The 21,294-nt window shown below is 38.8% G+C and overlaps 1 protein-coding gene across 9 annotated transcripts in view; it reads right to left on the bottom strand.

The window, feature by feature from the left end:
- PDZRN4 (PDZ domain containing ring finger 4) overlaps positions 1-21,294 on the bottom strand; it is a 258,182-nt gene that overhangs the window by 10,558 nt on the left and 226,330 nt on the right. For 8 of the 9 annotated variants that reach the window (XM_030238569.2, XM_018919644.3, XM_018919643.3 and 5 more), the window contains 3 exons: positions 6,852-6,950; positions 4,648-4,710; positions 1,026-1,127 (listed from right to left, as the gene is read on the bottom strand). In XM_030238569.2, coding sequence (XP_030094429.1) covers positions 1,026-1,127; positions 4,648-4,710; positions 6,852-6,950 — 264 coding nt within the window. The remainder of the gene's footprint in view (positions 1-1,025; positions 1,128-4,647; positions 4,711-6,851; positions 6,951-21,294) is intronic. The other variant, XM_030238566.2, reaches the window with a different exon arrangement.

Raw genomic sequence — 21,294 nt, 5'->3', positions numbered from 1 at the left:
AACATAAAGGCTATGAATGCTGACATTGTGACTCTTTTCTAACTACTGTATTTGTAGTTAACTACAGTATTTGTAGTATTTAAGTAGAGATTCCAAGTGGCACTGCATCAAACTTAATTTAATTTATACAGAATATGCAGCTAGTGAGACTGAAAATATCAGAACAATAGCATGAGAGACAAATGGCAACTTAACCAACTCTGAATTGTTGGCAGATAGAGCAGTGGTAATATAATGTCCTTTTGCTTTGCAGAGGCTTACAAATAGAATATAAAGGGATGTAAAATCAGCAGTCTTCTACCACTCTACCTCTTCTTTATCTGAAAATCAACCTAACATCTGTCCCCTGCAATGATATTAAAAATTCTTGGAATAGCAAGATTCTTGGTATTGGCATAATTTTATTTTTAAAATCATAAAAAATGTTTCTAAAAGCTTTTGGAAGTGCACCTCCCAAAATGCAGACATGTTTTTGTGCCCAGGGTGTTGTTAAAACAATTAGATTTCCATTTGCTGAATGAGACTAGAGAAAGTCTCATAATTTATACATACATTAATAGTTTACATGCCTGGTTATAACCACACAGCACAAGAACAACCCCTCAGAAATGACAAGCTACTGCTTTGTGTAAGTTCATATAAATTATAAACTTCATATTAAAGATAAAATTGATAAACATTAAGTACGGGAAATTTATCCCCTGAACAAAGCAGAATCCTGTAATGAGTAATGCACAGTTTTCAAGTTCTACTTCATATTTTACTAATATCATATTGGTGCTGCCAGCTTTATTTATATACCTGCTCACTCTGCTGGAAAAAAACTTGTTTAGTTTGGGGAAAACATGCCCTAGGAATATCACATTATTTTCTTGGATAAAAAAAGAGCAAAGCTCCACAATTAACTGTTTGCTCCTTCTGTCAGTAACTTTGGCATTCCTATTTCTTGGCAGCTCATCACTTACAGTGACAGTGAATGCATGGTGTAACCCAGGTTCTGACTCAGTGCATCTGTTTAGTCTAACCTGCATCTCTGGCCTCGCGACCAGCAACACAATTTTCCTGCATTCTTCGCTGGAGAGCAACGCCACTGCCTCTTCCCTATTCTGGACATCTTGGCCATTTATCTAGGAAACAAATGAAAGTGGCACATTAGTTTCTATTTCCACAAAGCAACACACAATAAAGGGCAGATATCAGCTCATTTGTGCTGAATGTATGGACAATGAAAATTGCGCAACGGGCTCATCCTCAGCCCCTCAGTGGTAAGTGCCTTCACTCAATTATGCGCTTACTGTAAGAGCTGTATTGATCGCTGAAGGATGGTGGACATCAGAGGAAGCAGTTATGTTCATAAATGTCCAACCTGCGCCCTGGTAACATACATCTAGCAACACAATTAACCAGCCCCTGACAGGTGACGTTCATCTTTCTCCGTTCAGAGTAATGGAAGTGTCACTCTGAGATAATAGTGCTGGTGGAAGAAGACTGGTAATGCTACAGCTGAAATCAGTCACACTGAATGCTGGTAGAGAGCCAATTAGAGAGCTACAGTATTATCTCTCACCAGGCAATACTTTCAGGCCACTGCTTGTTGCTGCTCCATTTAATCATTTCGTATTTGTGCGGACAGCTTAGTAGCCGGTACCACACAAAACATATGTATCCCCCTTACAAGGGGATAATCAAAATAAAAGTGGTTTTTCAATGAAACTCGTCTTTTCTTGCTACCTTTCTCCTATTCTGTAACCCCATTAAAACAATAACATCCATGACTATGTGTAACAAACACAATTTTCATTGTCCAAAAACCATTTATGAAGGAATCAAATAGAAATCTTATTTCCCGTAAGAATTCAGTTTTGTCCAATTCACAGCGCAAGAAGTGGATTATTCTCATTGTGGCAACAAAACCTCCAAAATTTGATCTATTTCAAAGAGAGTGAAAACAAAACTGGATGGTAGAAATACCTGAATATTTTTGGTGGGGAAAAAAAAAAATCTTCTAATGGTTCCATTTCAAAGTAGCACTTGTAATTTCATTTCCATTTCAAGTCCATTTAAACTTGTAGTTGAAAATCAAAAAGAAAGTTGCATTTTTGTACATATGTTTGGCCTGAAAGCCCTGATTCAAAAACACAGTTTTAATTCAGATTAAACAAAATCCCTGATCACCTAACTGGCAGTGAGTGAAATGTCTGAGACTCTTCAAAGCTTACATGATGGGATAGTTGTGGTCTGTGGGAGACCAGGTAACACAGAGCTGCCCTAAGCTGAAAAGCAGAGATGCAGCCTCAGGAGCAGATTTGCAGCCTGTACAAAATATCCCCAGACATGGTGGCTTCTCCAGGAACTCCTATCAGCTGAGTAACTGCTGGCCATGGAGCCCAGAGGAGGCAGCCGGGCTGTCCCCACACTACCTGAAGGTGGCCACCCCACCCCAGCTGCACTCTCATGGGGAAAGAGAGGACTTCAGCCTGTTCCATGGACTGTGCTGAGCCTGCAGGTTCACAGCTAAAAACAGCAAAAGTTTAGGCAACTACCACTAGGAGTTGTTAGTTTAGGCAACTACCACTAACTGCCCTCTCAAAACTTTGCCTTGGCATTGTAACATTTCATTTTAAGTACTCAAGGCAGTTTTCAGATGCTTAGACTGTAAAGGTTGGTGGTTTCTGAGAATGAAAAGGGGGCAGTTACAGCCTCAAAAATGAGATGAAAGCTGCTGTCATTTTGTGAGGAGCACACATAACAGCATTGCCCCCACAGCCTTACCAATGCCACCTGCCAGCCACAGAAAACAGCCCTGTGCTCAAGGATCTGTATCTCTCCCAGCCTCAGTGTAATCCACCCCTAATGGCACCGTCACCTTCTATTTCTCTGAGCTATCTCATCAATAAGAGCAGATAGAGGGTCAATGTGTTTTCAGATATGAAAGTAAACCCCACATAACTCTACGGGTGTTAACTTTAATGATAAAATTCATAGCAATATATCAGCACTGACATTAAAGTAATGCTCCAGTCCACAAGAGGATGGCAGAATTATCTATGTTTTCCCTCACCCCTGGAGTCTTTACTCAAAATTGAAATGAATTGAATTTCATTAGGAACTGGAGAACATTTGCCTGAACTCCTGTTGGCTGTCCACCCAGAAATTTTACAAAAAGGAAAGGAGTGGAAAATGGATCTAGGCTCTTTCCTTATTTTGACACACATAGAGTAGTTTCTACTTTCTACTTGGTAGAATGAAAAGTGGGTGTTTTTCTGATTTTTGGAAGTTAAAAATACTGCTATTTCTTTGGTAGGTATGTCACATAAAGACATGGGAGCCAGTGCCCAAACTTTTCCTCTCCTACATGCAGCCCATGGAATGGTCCTTTCACCCCAGTCCTGCTGAGGTCTTCACTGCCCTCACACCATGGCATCTGTGCTTTCTGGTGGAGAACATCATCCTAGGAATGTTTTCACAATCCCAGCCACACCAAGAAAAAAACAGCAGGCCCCAAGTGAGCCCTGACATTAAAATCTAATTCATTCTTTCCTTTCTATAAAAGGGACTGCTTTGGTAAACCAGCTAATAGACACTGTTTTTTCACTAGACTCCCAAAGCTGGTTTAAGCTGTACCAGGATAAGAGACACAGGTTTCAGCAAAGATATTTCATGCAGAAATGAAAAGATTGGAAGGAAGGAACAGACTGATCTTGTGAAAACCTGAAAGCTCATCTGCTTAAATTAATGAAGGGCAATTATGGAACATGTTACAGAAAACCAACCTGTCATCATTAGGAGTTTCTTCTGGGGCTTCAGTGAAAAAAGGCAAAAATACAAGGAAAATCAACTTAATCAACTTTGAACTGGAATGAAAATGCTGCAATATAGCAAAAAAATTTCCAGTCAAGTGATTTTTGGTAGCTGTTTTATGATTTTGCACTGTGGTGAAAAATGCACTACCCATTGCTGGTTTCCTTTACTGTACAGGTTCACTGCCCTATGAAGCAGCCAGCCACCCACACCCACCTATTCTGTAACACACAAACCTATCTTTGGGGCAGCTCTTTAAGCAAGTGAATCAATAGAAACAAAGGGAGAAAAAAAAAAGCCAAGGTGGTGGATTAGAAAAGAATTCAGAAAAGCAATGTATTATGGGGGGAGGAAAGAAAATATTAACAAAAACCTAATGAACCCCCTTCTTAAGTTTGTTCAAGATCATCCTTCTCTAAACAACTTTTTTTTTTTTTTTTTGTGTTAAAACTCTTATTATCTATGCTTACCATAAAAGAGTTTTACCCAAATTTATGCAATTGGTTAATGATCAGCACGTCTCTGACACTTATATTTATGTCTGCAGGATCCTGTTTAGAATTTGACACTGAGATGAACATAGTGGAAATGAGATTTTCTAATAAATATGGAAAAAAAAAAAGACATGGGACGTAAGTGCATGAGGCAGAACGAGTTTGTCAGTCTCATTTTTCAGTACACACACTCTAGCTCCCAGCTATTGTGTTAAAAAACAGACAGACATGGATTTTCTCATCGATCACAGTAACAAAGAGAACTATCTTCCCTCATTAACAGTCCACAGAGAAGATGGCACTGCATGTTTGTCTGAAGAAAGAGTTTAAGGAAGAGTCTCCTGTCACATACTTGCAAAATGCGGTCTCCTTCACGGATCCGTCCATCTCTGGCAGCAATGCTGTTTGGATCAACCTGCACAGGACAACAACCAGTAACTGAACATGAAAAGACTTTTATGGGAAATTTTAACAGCTGCACAATGTCAAGAGTTGAAAAAGTACAATTTTTAAACAGTACAGAGGCAACTGGAAGTTTCCTTTAGAGTCACAGAAACGAAGCAGTTCTTACAATGATCATATATGAGCTGGTTTCAGATAAAAGCCTCCAGACAGAAAGGGTTGGGAGCATATGATTTTCAAATTAATACTTTCCTTTGCCACTGTCAGGCATTAACCTTCAGCTGTCAGAGCATTAAAAATTAATGAGACACACTCTTCTCTGGAAGTTCACTATGGACTGAGAAGATTCTGCAGCAGTTGATACCTCTATACAAACAGGCCTGCCTTTGAGCACGATTCTTTTTCTTCCATAGAAACATTTACTATTAAATTATTATCTTAGTAATCAATCTGTTCACAAGGAAACATCACAAAAACCTGAAGGATCCATATTGTATAGATCACTCATAGGTCCTGTAAATCATGCCTAGTCTGAACCAGTTAAATTTAAGTTAATTTAACCTAAACAGATATTTAGGGCTCCAGTGATAGTTTATCAAAGACACTACAGCTCATCCCTGAGTAATGACCTACTGTTTGTTGCAGGGCAATTTAATCTATCACCTTGCATTTGATGGTTACCTTAAAACATTTATTTTGCCTCATCATGACATAAGTTCTTTTTCCAAACCAAAAATTTGAGTTGAGCATTGAGTTTGTGGGATACATCCTCTATGTGTTAGATATTATTTTCTTCCTGTGCATTGTCATAAAAAAACCAATGAATCTGAAGTCCTTATTTAAGTACAAAAGATAATATCAATACATTCACTTTCAAAGGTCTGAGAAAATTTTATCATGTAGGATAAACAGAACATTTCAGATATAATCCTGGAATGTATTAAGAGATTCCTGAACTTACTTTGCCCTCACAAGGTCAAACAGACTTTAACAGCACGGCTTATACAACTGGTGGAAGGTATATTCTTAGGTAATTTATATTAATTCCTCATTCTTGTTCCAAGGCTGTGCTTTTCAGCTTATTTAACATTGCTACCAGCCTTTTTATGTGTAATCTTGCCTTCATCCCATTCACTGGTACATATGAGAATTCTGTATTTTCTGATCCTCTCCATCCATGAGCTCCAATAAGAATTTAGAATCACAGAATGTCTCAAGTTGGAATCGACCCACAAGGACCCCATTAGGTCCAATAACCTCCTCCTCACAGGACTACCTAAAAAAAAAGCCCCATAAGACTAAAAGCTTTGTCTAGTTGCTCCTTTAATTCTGACAGGCTTGGTGCTGTGACCACACCTCTGGACAGCCTTACTCCAGGAACAAATCACCCTTTTAGTGAAGAACCTTTCTCTAATGTTGAAATTTCATTCAACATGTCAAAAAAGTGACCAGTTGGGATCACAGCTCATGCAGAACAATCAGCAGAGACCTTGGACCCAGATGAGTTCTGTTTTACTCAGAAAATGACTGTAGACACAAAAGGAGATGGTGTTCTTGGAAATCTTGTGGACTGACCTTGTGAAACGCTAACAATCTGTGCTGGGTGCCACGGTTTTTGAGTGGAGCCAGTAAAACCTGAGGATTCATCTCACCTCAGTATTTAGAATTCTATATTTTGGTTTTCTAACATTTTAATCTCTCAGTCTACTCTCTCTACCCATCTCTGGTATGTCTGTGTGTACCACAATTGTAACAAACACAAAAATAAAACAATAATGATTGACCACTGTTAGGATTACTGAGGCTGTGGCAGAGGGAGAATGCAAGCAGAGTTGTGGAGAAGGCACTTTTCTCCTCAAAAGCTCTGCCTGATCTCCATCATGAGGGCACATTTCTTTCAAAATTCAGACCATTCTCAGACTGCTTTATTAACTACAATGTTGTAGTTAAAAGCACTTACACTAAAGAAGCCCACTGGTAATTATTACTCTGCTTGGGCAAAATGATTTGAGCTGATAATCTAAATGAATTGAGAGTGACATGAGCTGGCCAACGCTGCTGTGCTCCTGTCTAAGAGCACTTGCAGGTTCATTCCTGGCATGTGTAGCCCTCCAAGAACATCTCCCATGCTCCTCCCCAGGGTCATGTCCTTACCTCACTGACATAGATTCCCGTGTCCTCCTCATCATCGGTTCTGTAACAGACAGTCAGCCCCAGCTTCTCCTGGCTGCCAATGCGGCACAGCTCCACCTCCTACAAGAAAATTTACAGCCTTTTGTGGTGGCTCTTGCCAAGGGTGGAAAGAACTGCACAGCACAAGGCAGCACCAAGCTGCTGAGATATTCATGCTGTATGAACTAGTCCTGCTCAATCTTGAGACACAATGTAATGGGTGGATCTTTAAGGGAGAAATTATTCCATGAATTAAGAAGGAAATCCCAGTACAATGCAGGTTCAAGCTATACAGAAACTGTTTGTTAAGACATGCCAAACTTTGAGAAATATAGCTGCGCATTGATTTTGCAGGTCTTTGACTTTTGGGTAATAGAAGCTGACTTGCAGTAGATTACATAGTCCTTCTAGTCACATCACACTAGCTGATTTATGGCATGTAGGACAGACTGCATACCATCAATCAATCCATCACACAAGTGCCACTCCCTTCTGACAGCAATCCAAGCCAGAAAGCAGAAGTACAGGCTTCCATTAAGGGCATGATTCCTTCCCTGGCCAGTGTAGTGTGCTTCATTGCACAAGCTGTTAGATAACAGAAAGATGCTTCAAGGAATCTCCTGTGGAGCTAAACAGCAGTGGCATCTTCCTCAATTGTGAGATGATGCAGAAAACATATTTTTAGTGCCAGATGTCCCAGCAATGGCATCTCAGGAAAAGTGCAAGTTTTTGGGCAGATGGTAGAATGATAAGTACTATATTCACCAATCTGAGTTAAGCAGCTTTAGGGTTTCATAGGGGAACCATTCACAAAAAGGCAAAGCTGCACTTGGTTTGAACACTGTGAAACAAATAGTTGTAATAAAGCAGGATGAACACAATAACACAAAATATTAGCTTGATTTCAAGTAGGAAACTTTGGTTGGTATTTGTATGTAAATAGAGTCTTCAGGTCACATTTGGACCCTGACAACTTCTGCTTCTGTGGCTATGCAATAAAAGGAGAGAGACCATCCTTTGCTTTAGTTCTCAGATACAGAGTTCTCTGTGATAAAAAGCCTGTTCGCCTCCCATTCCCAGAGATGTCATACAGACTAATCCACAAACAGGCACTGGGTGCAAAGCAGTGAGGACTCACTACTGATTCCAGCAAGTTGTAGGACCCAGATGTCAAAAAAGCACGACTTACAGAAAAACCTGTACTTCACATGCATGGGTTTGCCAACAAGCCTGGTGGCATTTTCATTTCAGCTGAAGATCTTGCACAAAGTGCACTGCTATGGCTTGCTCCCCTGCTCCCTCACAAGAATTCAAATCTAAACAGGTTTACTACCTGCACAAATCCTAGAAGATTCTCTCTGGACTTTGGACATTCAGTATCTTCATGAAAACAAAGAAAATGTAGAAAAAAACCCCATGAAACCTGTAGTATTTATTTTTTCTTTGATATGGCAGGAGTTCTACATAGGGTGGTAAAGAGTGGAACTATTCACCAGTACACATTACACATTGAGATTGAAAGAAGAAACTTGGAAGCATTTTTTCTTAGGGAAGGGAATTACAGTGACCTGATTTTGGCATTGGAGCAAAAGGATGTGTACTGGAGGGAGGCCTATTCAAAACCCATAGTAATTGATGCCTCCAGAGGGAAAGACCACTTGACTAGAACAGTAATATTAGGGAGAAATTACAGTAACAAAATGGCTTCAATTACAGCAACAAGGTATACTTTTAAGGAATAAAGATGTTTGTGGTCCCTTGGAGGCCTATAAGGAAACCTAAATACACCATAAAGGACTGAAACTGGGACCTTTAAATCAAGGCAAACAGGGAGCTGTGCACAAGCTGAAATCCATTAACTTTCATTGTCCTGCTGGCAAAACCTCTTGTATCCCCAAGCTGAGGGTGGACAGGAACCCCAGGGACTGCTCTGAACACAATTTCTTCAGATGTGAATGACCTTAAAATTCTCGTGGATGATTTGACTAAAAATACTGCTACAAAACTGTACCAACATTTCAGGGTGCAAACAAACTGAATTCTCTTATTGTGCTGGCTCAATGAGCAGAAAAACTAACTATTTAGGGCATGAAAGAGCAAAGGAAAATGGGGATGAGGCTAGAGGCTTCATCCAGTGTGTATGAGAGATTTGCCAAAACCACCTCAGGGAACCAGCTGATGACAAGTATCAGTGACTAATGTCCTCTGGCTGGGCTGCAATAGCCCTGGCTGCACACACTACTCCAGCTACCACAGCTTTCACTTCTCTGCCCAGCAACAGACCTGAGAGCTGAGGTTAGTACTTGTGGTCTTGGACTATCTCTTTCTTAAATGACTATATGAGGTGAAGTCTGATGACTGCACACGGCTGGGGCTGCTTAGAAGCTGTAGATACCTACAACTGAGATCCTGGAACTTATTATTAAAGTCCCCAACAACCATTTCATGTTTTTCAGTACAGATGTCATACTCAATTACATACTCAACTAATATCTCATTCAGCATGAGGGAGAAGGTGGGTAAGGACTGTTGCTTTGCACTGGAAGTCATTCCAGATAACTTCCTTTTGCCCATGGCACATCTGCACTACTAACCTCATGGCATCTCTTTTTTTACAGGAAACACTATTCATCCTGGTCACAAGCAAACAAACCAGAGTTGAAAAACATTTCAGGAAAATTTAAAACCACTTTGCATGAAATAGAAGATCATCTCTCAGAGCAAAAGCCCACAAATCTGATCTCTAAGTCTGTGTAATAAGCACACACAAAACAATTTCAACAGAAGAGCAGCAAGTAAAACACTAGAGAACCTGGACTATCACAGTCAAATACATTTGATGTAGTATTTTGCAACAGATGCTTTATAGTGTTGTGGAGTTTTACTCCTCACAACTGGTCTTTAACAGAAGAAACAGCAGGCTTGGGAGCAGTAATGAATTTGCAAATAATTTCCTCCTCTGAAATCTTTTTTGATATATGCATGCATGTGGGTGCGCACACACACGCACAGTCGCTTTTTCTTTGGCTTTTCTCTGCGTGCATAAGTCTTCAAGACTCAGCATTTTCAAAATCTATGAGAAATAATATTGGGACATTCATGAATAGTGCTGACAGACAGATGGTGGGAGGAGAGGGACTGAAGCTCAGGAAGAGCTCAGGAGATGATAGCCTTCCCCTCTTTTGGGCACACTGGGGGCAGCATCTCCCAACACAGAGAGTACTTTGCTGCCAATTGACAGAAATCAATGCCAAATGGCTAAATCTTTGACTTGCTGCTTTTTTTCTCTGTGTGGCCAGAACAAAAATTTAGTGCATTTTCACAGTAAAGACAATACTTTAAAGTGTTTTGCCATAAATTATTTGGTTAAAAGACAGACATGGCAATTAGAATAAGGACTATCCCTTCTTCAAAGACTGGGATGCAAATTTACAAAGTAGCCAATTTGCAAAGTAGCCAATTTCTGCAGGCATAGAAATGACAGAAAAGAGATGTGGATCATGTAGGACTGAAATTTCCCTACTGCCTCAAATTCATTGTACTTTTCAAAAAAAAAAAAAAAAAAGAAACCAAAACAAAAAAGAAAAGAAAAAAAAAATAGGAATATCTTGCCTTGTAGAACAGATTTTTTTAAGCAAAGTTCCAGAAGTTTTCTGCTTTCAAGTCCCTGCTCTCTGTTTGATAGTAACTGCTTTGCTATACATACAACTCACCTCATGCAACTTTTTGTGACTTGTTTTCCTTATCTATAAGCAGAAAAACACTACAGAGCAGCAGCATATTAAAGAATAAATGTTTGCAGAGCATTTGAAAAGCACTGTAAGAATGCTATAAATACCCTACACCCTTCAAAAAAGTCCTCATCTGCCTTTACAGCAATTGCTGAACCCACATAAAAGACCCAGAGACTATCAAAACTGTCACAGCTACTGAGCTTTCCTCACCCATACAGAATCCCAGAGTAATGAGTCCAATGAACTCTGCCACTAGAAAGGGCAGCATCAAATCCAAACACAACAGTATTTCTCCTAAATGGACATTATGTGATCAGTTAACATTAAACTCCTCATTACAATGAGAATATGATCTTGCCATTGAGACAAAAAACAAATTAATAGTCAAAAAACAAATCAATTTTAATTAGTGTTACTCCAAAGTGTAACAGAACCTGTTATTCATAGTTCAAAGTTTATATTTTTGTGACATGGTAACACAGAAGATCCTAAACATTTTCAGTTTGTGATGCAGTCAAAAATTTAATTTCTAAGCATTACCTAGAATCTACTCATTCTATTTAGCTCCATTATCTTTAGAGGAAAAGATCAGTATAGTCCAGCCTGTAAAACCAAAATGCTCTGCTTTCTTCCCTCTCCAGTTCAAACAACACTCCTAAACAGAGGGGAAGAAAAAAGAAAGAAGAAAAAAGAAAAAAGACAGGAATGAGAAGGGAGGCTTTGCTGTTTACAAGTATGAAAAAACCAGGTTTTAAATTAAGAGCTTACACAGCAGGACACACATAGGTTTTAGAAAAGGTAATCACCAGAGTATACTGGAGAAGGATTCCTACTCCATCAGCAGAAAGAAAAAGTGCTGCCAATCTGAAAAACTCCTTGTGTGGTGAAACAAACAATGCAGTTCAGTGATGCTTTATCTTAATCCTAAAATGTTTGAAATATGGCTGTCAAGTTCTATCTACAAAGCCCACAGTAATGTAATGGTGCTTTAAGGCAAAAGAGTTCCAAGATATACACTCCATGGACATGTCTGTGGCTTCAGCAATTTTTCTGCACTTGTGAAGTATTACTAGTACCTTTTGGACCAAATCCAGATTATAATTCTTACTAGTTGATATTATTGCAATATCAAGGGGAAAAAAAGCCCTCAGAAAATAAAATGTTATCTCCTTAGCCACCCAGAACAATGCACTTATCACTAATAACTGAGTTACTGCCCACAGCTGAATAAGTAAGGTCATGAGCAGATTCTGGGACAACCCCATGAGACAAACCACCTTTATGCTTTACACCTTAACACTCCACCACCTGACAGAGCTCCAAACTCTTTACACAATTTACCTCGTGGTGAGATGACCTAAGAGTTTGGAAATGTTAAAATACACAAAGGTTCAGCTTACAAGTTTTTTTATTATGTCCTTGTTTACCTGTAAAGCAGTGTCTTGTGTCAGGCAAGTTATTCTCTGCCACCCACAGCCCTTTCAGCAGAAATCAAGGCTTATTGAATGGAACAAGGGGCCCAATGTCTGATGATCCCAAGTGGAGAAGCATAGTGTTTAGCATACATTTTAAGAAAAAACAACACCAAAATAATAAAGCAAAATAAGAAAAGAGTAGTCACTTTTGTCTTTGTTTTTCCTTTATACCTGTAGTAATTGCTGACAAGCTGCTTTTACTGTTCATCTTGCTAATGGTATAATTGACAGAATGAGTAATTGAATGAAGGAAGCACAAAAGGCCGAGATCAGAGTACTTACAGAATAGCTCAATAAGGAATTAACTGAGCAAGTACATTAAAGTCAGACTTATTTTAATAAATTAGTTACACTGAAAAAAAATCCTCATCCATCTGAGCTAGTGCCAGTCTTCTGAGGCATCAAACAGAAGAGCTAAGGGACTATACAGATTACACACACCTTAAAATTAAGATTCATTCTGCAGTATCATTTTGATTCTGCACTTTTATGGGTGAGACCAACCTCCAGCTGCATTTTGTCTGCTTTTCACACTTTCTGTCACAGTTACTATATGACATTTCTGTAAGTAAGACAATTTTTTTCAGCTTCTTGTTAGTTTCTGTGAACTATGGAAACTAAGAAAAGATCAGTCTCAGTCTCATAAAAGTGTTTAGTAATTCCAACTCTGCAGTTCTTGTCTCATCACTTATCTTGCATCTCAACAATGCAAGCATTGGGATCATTATCAGACAGGGCTTCAAAGAGCCAAGCACCTGGCAGCATCTTGCTAATAGCATTCACCTTCTTGGACCTTTCCTCCACCTGACCTGAAGGATTTACGTTTTCCATACCTCTAAATCACTGGTTGTTTACATTGCTACTTTGTATAATATGTAATCTTCCTAATGCCACATACTCATCATCACTGGCAAGTAATTCTGCTCATGAAATAAAAATAATACAAACAGCACCTTAACTCTTTGTACAGGAAAACAGTTCCATCTAATGAAGCCCTAGGAGGGCTAACAGTGGAACTACTAAATAGAAAAAATTCATCTCAAATTCAGAAGAGATGATGATGGTATTACCTGTCACATAAAATCATGCATTGCAAATGAGAGGGTGTAAAACAGAGGAGTTTGTAGCAAAAGAAACATCAGCAGCAGAATAAATGTGATTCTTTAGACTTCATTTTAAAACACAGTTTATTTCATCTTGAATTTGTACTGAGGAGTTGTGAGTGTCATGTACAAACGATCAGGGTTTGTACAATGGGTAAGATACACACTTTAAACACACACTTAGTGTTTCAAACAGGTATAATGTGTCTCATAATCCAAATCATGTTTCCAACACTGAGCACAGCTTTTTTTAGAGGTTATATCTTTAATGGTGACCAGAATTTGAAGAAACTCAGATGAAAGAGTTGTAAATCCTAGCATTGGTAGAATTCATCAAAACAATCTATTTCAACTGTGATCTTTTTTCTATGAACTACCTATCTTTGTTTAGATAAAGAGAGTCTGTGATGCCTCTGCTGTATATTTAACAAAGTAATTTCATACTAAGGTAGCTATTTCACTTTCAGGGTTGGGGTGGATGTTAAATATTGAATTCTTTACTTGCATGTGTCTGTGTGTGCAAACTTTTGTATATGACTATTCAGGCACCTGCAGTACTTATATATCTGTGCAGTGTTTATATATCTGTATGTAAATGCATGCCAGGCAGGCCAGTTACACTGCAGAAAACCTCTCCTGGCAACCATCTAACAGTTAATTTAAGAGCATGATTAAAATTCTAGAAAACACAGAGACAGGGTATATGCTTATAATGAGAAAGTGAAAATGTCAGATCACTCCACAATTCACAGAATCAGAGTAGTGACATTTGCAACCATCTCTGGATTTCACTAACTTTTAATGACAAACCATACAGACTACCTATTTATTCATAAATGCAAAAAAAGAAATGGCAAAAGGAAACAAGAATTTTCAGCTTCTAGAAAAGCTCTTCTGTCATAAGGTAGATCAGTCCAACATAAAGCCCTTCTCTCGCTTTACCTCCATGACAACTGAGTGTTTAGGTTGAGCTAGTGTACAGAAACAGCTCACAGGAGAGCCTGTAGAGAGGAACTGCCTATCACTGCAGCTTTCTTAAGTGTGCCAATAAAAAAAGATCAAAACCGCCTGGGATTCTGGGGCTTCCAGACAGAAGGCAAGTAATACTGCAGGCAAACAAAGGCATCCTAGACCTCAGAACTACCCTAACACCACCAAGAGTTATGCGCTCCTGTCAGAGGAATTTTCCAGGAAATACATTAATGTCTTTGTAACACAGGCTAATTGAAGGCTGTGTTCCAGAAGTATTCAGTGTGAAACAGAGTGCAATGAAACAGCCCTCCCCTTCACAGGTCACTGCAGGGTCCTATCACATTCTTTTCACAACGAATAAACTTGTGTTTAAAAGCTTGCAGGGGATTTAATTTACAAACACTAGCCACTTTCACCACAAAAACAATTCTTCTATCAGAAAAGCAAAGCTCTTAACTGCTCTGCTGTCTTCACCATGGAAGGTTACAAACACTGCAGGATTTTAGCACATTATAGATCAGTTTTAGAACCCATTCTGTAAACGTCTATGGAGATTTGGTAGAGTTCAGGGTTTCACTTTTAAAATTACTGACATTCTCAAGTTGTAAAAATAACCTAAAGAAATAAATTATTTTTTCCTCTCTCTAACAGTCCCAGTATGTTCTGTTATTCAGATTTCACACAGACCAGCACATTCACAATGTACTTGGGGGCTATTTGGATGGAAATAGAAAAGCTATGGAGCAAGACAGAGCCAGCCTAGATGTAAACAAGTAGGAACTGCTGGCAGCTGTGCTGTTACAAATAAAATTGCATTCCCCGGTGTCTTCTCACTTATCAATTCTGACAGAAGACTGTCCTACCTTCTCATAAACAGCATTGAAAAGGACAAATCACATTGGGTGTCAGATTTGCCAGAATGGATTTGGTTGGTAGCTTACCACAAAGAAAGAGAGGGTTATCTCCATTCCACATGGTGGGGAAAAACAATGCTCAGTCCAAGGGGTGGGGGCTTTACCTTATAGGCTGAAGTCTCATATAATCCTCATTTTTTAAAGTCTGGTTTAGATTTAAGAATCTCTGACACAAGATTTGTTTACATCAAAGCAGAAAGTAGAAATATCAGCAAGCATTTTTCAAATGCATAATCAAAGCCAAACACAACGTAGTATGAGAAATACTTAAAAATAAAACCACTTTCCTACTGATCCCTGCTTTATAGCTATTCTTAGAGCCACATGCTCTTTTGTGTCCAGACAAAGAATGCACTAGGATGGCAGGATGCTGCAGACAACGATACCAGTGTTAGAAAACAAAACAAAACAAAAGGACAAAAAGAAAAAAAACTAGCAGAAACCTCCAGAATTAATATGCTGAAATATAGGCACCTATTAACTAAATATCATCCTTCTGGGGGAGCAGAATTTGGCCCTGTAACTGCTGAATCCTTTGATAATAAAGAAGCACCAATGGATGTGGGAATTCACTCTCACCCTGCAGCTCTGGAGTGAAAATTTTTGGTGCGCATTACACTTCTGTGTGAAACAATGGAGAAACTTAAGGCATGGTAGGCCTGCCAGTGAGTGTTCAGCAGTCTGATGTGTGATGATCTGCAATAGCCTGGGGGCCATGAGTGGGAGCAGGAAGACACCCTGGTGTCAGCTGAGACTCCCTTCGAGTGAGGACGGGGCAGAGAGCAGTCATGGAGCAGATGGGGCAGCTGGTTGGGCTGGATGAATGATGGAGCTGGACTACAAATGTGAGAAGCCTGTGATCACTGTGCTATGAACAAATTCAGTGCTGCAGTGGGAGGAAGGTCTGCAGCATATGAGGATGAGATAAACACCTTTAATTAAATCTGTGGGCCTGGCTGACCTTGTGTGGCCTGTCTGACTTGCATTTAAAGGACGTTCTAGCTTAAAGACACATGGTGGACTTTAGAGTGAGTGTATGGCATACGGAAGTCAAAGAAGGAAAAAAAAATCCTTTACAAATTACAGGCTTTGGCTTATAAAGGCTCAACAGTGACAGTGTATCCTCCAGGAAGTCACAAACCTTCTCTTGAAGCTTAGCTAGCGTGCATGATACCAAATCTTCTGATTCCTGCCAAAATGAGAAATCCAAAAAATCTACACTTATGAGAAATATTAAACCTAAAATACTCTAAATGCTATTGAAAAACAATTTTTCCCTATTGTCTAGATGATCACACTTGCTGGAAATTAAAATATCCACTGTCTGCTTTCAAACAAGCCATGGTCTTACTTCTCTCCCTGATTCCTCCTATTTGTCCTCTTTACTTCTGTTCTTTTCCCACGGTGCATTATGAATGCTAATTTATTACAGATACTTAACTGCATACCTACATTTTCCTGTGATATGTATGCATATATATTTTCTCCTGCTTGAGACCCAACACCCCTTCTGGTATATTGTATACCTGGGAAAACCATGAATACTTGCTTTCTGAGCAAAGAGATCCATGATGAAATACTTATATGTAGTATTTTTCAGGAGTCAGCTTTGGTCCTTGCTATTGGTGCTTCCCTCAATAGAAATGTGAATTTTCAAGGATACAAGAAGAGGTTAAAGTATAATGAGCTAACTGATAATATGCAGTGAAGTGCTTCTTTTTCACTGATCTCAGATCCTACATTGTCACTTTCTTCTCATTACACAAAGTAGGTGGGAATAGCATAGACAGGGCAGAAACTGAACCTTATGTTGAAATGAGATAAGCAGACTGGAGTAGTAACTATTTTATTGTGCAGTGTGTATGAATATGCTAAAGTGTCCCATTGGTTTTTGCTCCTTGAGGGTGGGGAGAACAAACCAAATAAACTTAACCAGTTCAAGTTTTTTTTTTTTTTTCCTTTTGGGGCTTTCCAGAATTTGCTCCCCCATCTGTTTCCCAACGGAAAAGGCTCTGATGTAAAATGTTATAATGCACCTTCTCTTGGTTTTCAGGTAGGAATACAGTATCTGACTAGAAGTCCATTAACTAATTAGAGGGCTGGAGTACATCTCCAAAAAGGGAAAGCTGGGGAAACTGCATTTGATTAGCCTTTTGAAGAGAACTCACCTACTCAATAAGGAGATATTGTTGCTTTCTTCTGACACAAAATGCAAGAGTCCAGAGAAGTCAGAACCAGACTCTTCTTTGAGGTGCACTGTGACAGCCACATGAGACAACAAACATCAGCTGCTACCCAGGAAATTCCAGTTAGATATTTAGGGAAGTGCTTCTTACTATGAGGGTAGTCAAAGACTGGAAGAGTTGCCCTGAGAAGTCGTAGACTATAACTACAACTACAAGTTGTAGACTATAACTATATCAGCTGCATAATCAGCAATCATTTCTTTGCTCCCCTACAACAGGTTCACTGCAATTTCTGGACTTGCCTCAAATAGGGGTAATTGAAGGCCACTTGGAAAATTTGGTGGCAATGTCTACTGAAAGGCATGAGACAATATTAGCTCATGAGATCAGTGCTAAAATATTTACAGTGACTTCTACATTTCTGTTTATCATTTGTTGTGTTGGAGATTAAGGTCTGGAAGGGATCCAAGATGTGCAAAAGCTCTGTGTACTTGGAAACCAGTTTCCACACCTGAGACTGTCTGATATATACTTCTCTGTCCATGAATGTCCTCTTTGACACTCTGGAGTTTTCCAGGCCCTAATGGTATAAAAACATTCAAATCTGACACACATCATTGGGTAGAAGAAAACCTGTTGAAAGTAAGAATTCTGATAAGGCCAGGAACTTCAGGTCCCCAGATGATAGCTATTTCCCTTCCAAAAAACCCATCTACCTCAGCTGTTTCTGGTTTCCAATTCTCTTAAGTTTAATAAAGAACCTTTTCATAGCTTACAATTCTTTCTAAACTGTAGCAAGCACCTTTTTCTAGACAATATGCCTTAGATACACAAAGTCCAGAGATTTAAGGGGCATCATAGCTGCAGTTCAGATCAGCTGAAAATCACTTAGAATAATTAGCTGTCAAAATACAATAAATTAAATAATAAACTAAAACAATACTATACAATCAATAAATTTCACCTAGTGCAGGTAAAATCATACTTTATATTTGCTGTATTTCAAAATGTTTCTGCTGAGTACCTGGCTCTGTAAACATCATTGTTACTGCTGACTGCCTGCTTTGGGTCTGAAATGTGTCAGAAGATTTATCTGCCTCATCAGCACTTTCTAAACACCCAGGCAACCAATTGAAATGGGAAGGCATACCAGATGTGCCAACATCTGCTGCAGCCTGCATTTATCTGGACAGTGGAACACATAGCTGTAGATTCAAACTCTTACCCAATTACAACTCCATGTGTATGGACAGCCTAGATCTACAACTGTGTGAAGGCTATTTTGGGATATTAATTGAAATCAAGTTGAAAATGTAGTTTTTCAATTACATTTGTGAGAAATATACCTTCCTGTAATTCAGTTTATGCCTTTCAGACACAGTAAGGCAAAATACTATGAAAAAGCTAATTTTAAAGTTAAACTTAGAAATTCTTAGAAAACACTATTAAAATTCCATCCCATCTTGTTTACCTCAAGGTCTTGTTTACCTTGAGGTAAACACATATTAAAATATGTATAGTTAAAATATGTACATTTTCATCACACACATGTGCCTATAAATCAAGCACATGAAGCAATCAGAAATTACTTTCAAAACACATTTTGATTTTCCTGGCACCAAAATGAGGTCTGTGGGCACCACATCCATGCTGAGTTTCAGCTGTTCAAACTTCTGTTGCACACGGAATGCCCTCCACCCCCAAACACATACTTGTGCAGATTGATAAAATCAGGAGATGAAATACAAAGCAAAACTCATCTTCTGCTTTTTGATGCACAATACAGTTTCACCTGTATTCCTGCTCACCAAACCATGCCCTCTAGGAATGACTATCACATTCTCTTTGAAGACATCCCTCATTAAATAAAAAAGCAAACTCCCAGAGAAAAGGCCTCTCCTGCTTTTTTTTTGATTTCTCCTCTGAAGGCCCAGCATGAATAATACTGAAACCTTGTTTTAAGCCCAGTTTATTGTAAAAGGTTCCCTCTTGCTAGGGTGACTCAGCCCATGTTCTCTGTGCTCTAGGATTTCCTAGGAACCAAGCTTTAAAACAGCAACATTATAATAAACATGGTTGACATGACTTAGGCTGCTTTTAAAAGAATATGTATAATAAATTATTCCCTCCCATCTTTTGTCTGTATAGCTAGATTTCATGTTTCCAAGACAGCCTACACGAACATTCAAGTAGAAGGCATATGAAAAATAGCATTAATAAAACCCTTAGGAACATTTTGACTGTAAAGCATATATGGAAGCATGTGGGATAATAATGTAAGAACTGTCTAAACAAAGAATTCCTCCAAAACAGAAGATTTATAATCTACAGATTTCCATAAATATGAAAATATTACCAGCACCTTTCTCTTCCTTCACTGACTGAGCAGCACATTCCATACATTGTAATGCTGCCCAGCAATAAAGTGTTGCTGAACTAAAGTCACTTTTCTTCATTTTCCTGGAACAACAAAAGCTCTGACAACAAGTAAGAATTTTTATTAGCTTCCAGGTGAAATAAGGAATAACCCTGTGCTTGTTTTATGAAATCATGAAACAGAATGAATATCACTGACTTGATATATATTTTCTCCTGTTTTAAAACACAATAAATGGTAATAACCTTGATAAATTTCTCCATGCCACTTTTGTGTATTTTTCTCCCCATTCCCTCATGATCCTCTGCAGTTGTGGACACAATTCAAATCCCTAAATTGGCATATTTGTTACTTAGAGGAAGTAAGATGACAGCAAATTCATTCACTTTGAGTGTCAGGATTTTGTGATGATACACAGCAGTACACTCAAAATCAGCGAACAACTGTGGCAGAAATTACCCTGGCATTGCCTTCTATCTAAATGACCCAATGACCAGCAAGGAAGAAGAGTGATTTAATGGCCAAAAAAGAGATGCAATGCAATTAAAGGCTTCTGGCTTTTATTGCCAGTTCTGCCACTGATTGACTTGGCAAGTCTCTCAATACCACTGTCCTTAGCTCACCTGCCTGTGAATTCATGTAGCAATACAGGACATCACAGCACTGCAGAACCTCAATAGAATGGTTTTGTTTAATTTATTTATACCTGAAAAGTGACTTCAATTCTTAAAAGACAAATGAAAAACTGAAAGAAAAGGGCTGCTCCTTTTATCAATCCTTTGCTCATTTGCAGTGTACAATCGGCCACAGTTAGGGAGAAATTCCATGTTTATTATTGTCTGTGGGTAAATTATACTGATGTAAATTCAAGGGTATTTTAAAAACACATAATCCTATGCTGTTTTATGCCAAATGCATGCACTGTATTCTTTTAATTATTATCCAGTGTTATTAAAAGAAATAAAGCAAAAAATATTCCAGTGCCACTTTCCCCTTTTTTATTTCAATTGTGAATTTTTCTATTTTTAGTCAGTAGCTGGGTCACAGGCCAGGTGTTTGCCACCCAGAACTCTTTTGAGTTAACAGGAAGAAATCACAAGGAAAGGTTTCAGAAGCCCTGACCATGATAAGTGCTTCCTCAGGTCCAACTGAAACAACTCTAATAATCTATTTACTAATCCAGGAGAATTCCTTACAAGATAACTTTAAAACAGAGTCCATTTTTTCTCCTTCTATTTGTATGATAGAACAGGTGGAATGGGGGAAAAAAGGGGCCAATCACCCCAAGTTCCCACAAAGCAGACTTTCCTAAGCAGCCAAGACCACAAACTACAGGCACACACATACCTGTTCACTTCCTCCATGATACCTCTTATTAGCGGGTACCATTTAATATTAAAAAGTGACACCAAAAAATCAGAAAATGGTGTCAGTAAATGTCTCTACACCATGGGACAGCCATGATTCAGCTGTAACTGCTTGGTTTGAACCAATGTCAGAAAAGAAACAGTGTACCAAGTATCCCTCCTATGATAACAGACTGAGAGAATTGGGGTTGTTCAGCCTGGAAAAGAGAAAGCCTCAGGATGAACTTAGAGCAGCCTTCCACACTTAAGGGGGGCTACAAGGGAGTGGAGAGGGTTTTTATACATGGGCATGTCATG

This window comes from Serinus canaria, chromosome 1A (genome assembly GCF_022539315.1).
Source record: "Serinus canaria isolate serCan28SL12 chromosome 1A, serCan2020, whole genome shotgun sequence".
Classification (NCBI taxonomy): domain Eukaryota; kingdom Metazoa; phylum Chordata; class Aves; order Passeriformes; family Fringillidae; genus Serinus; species Serinus canaria.
Note: the sequence above shows the minus strand (reverse complement) of the source record. Positions and strands in the feature narration are given on the sequence as shown.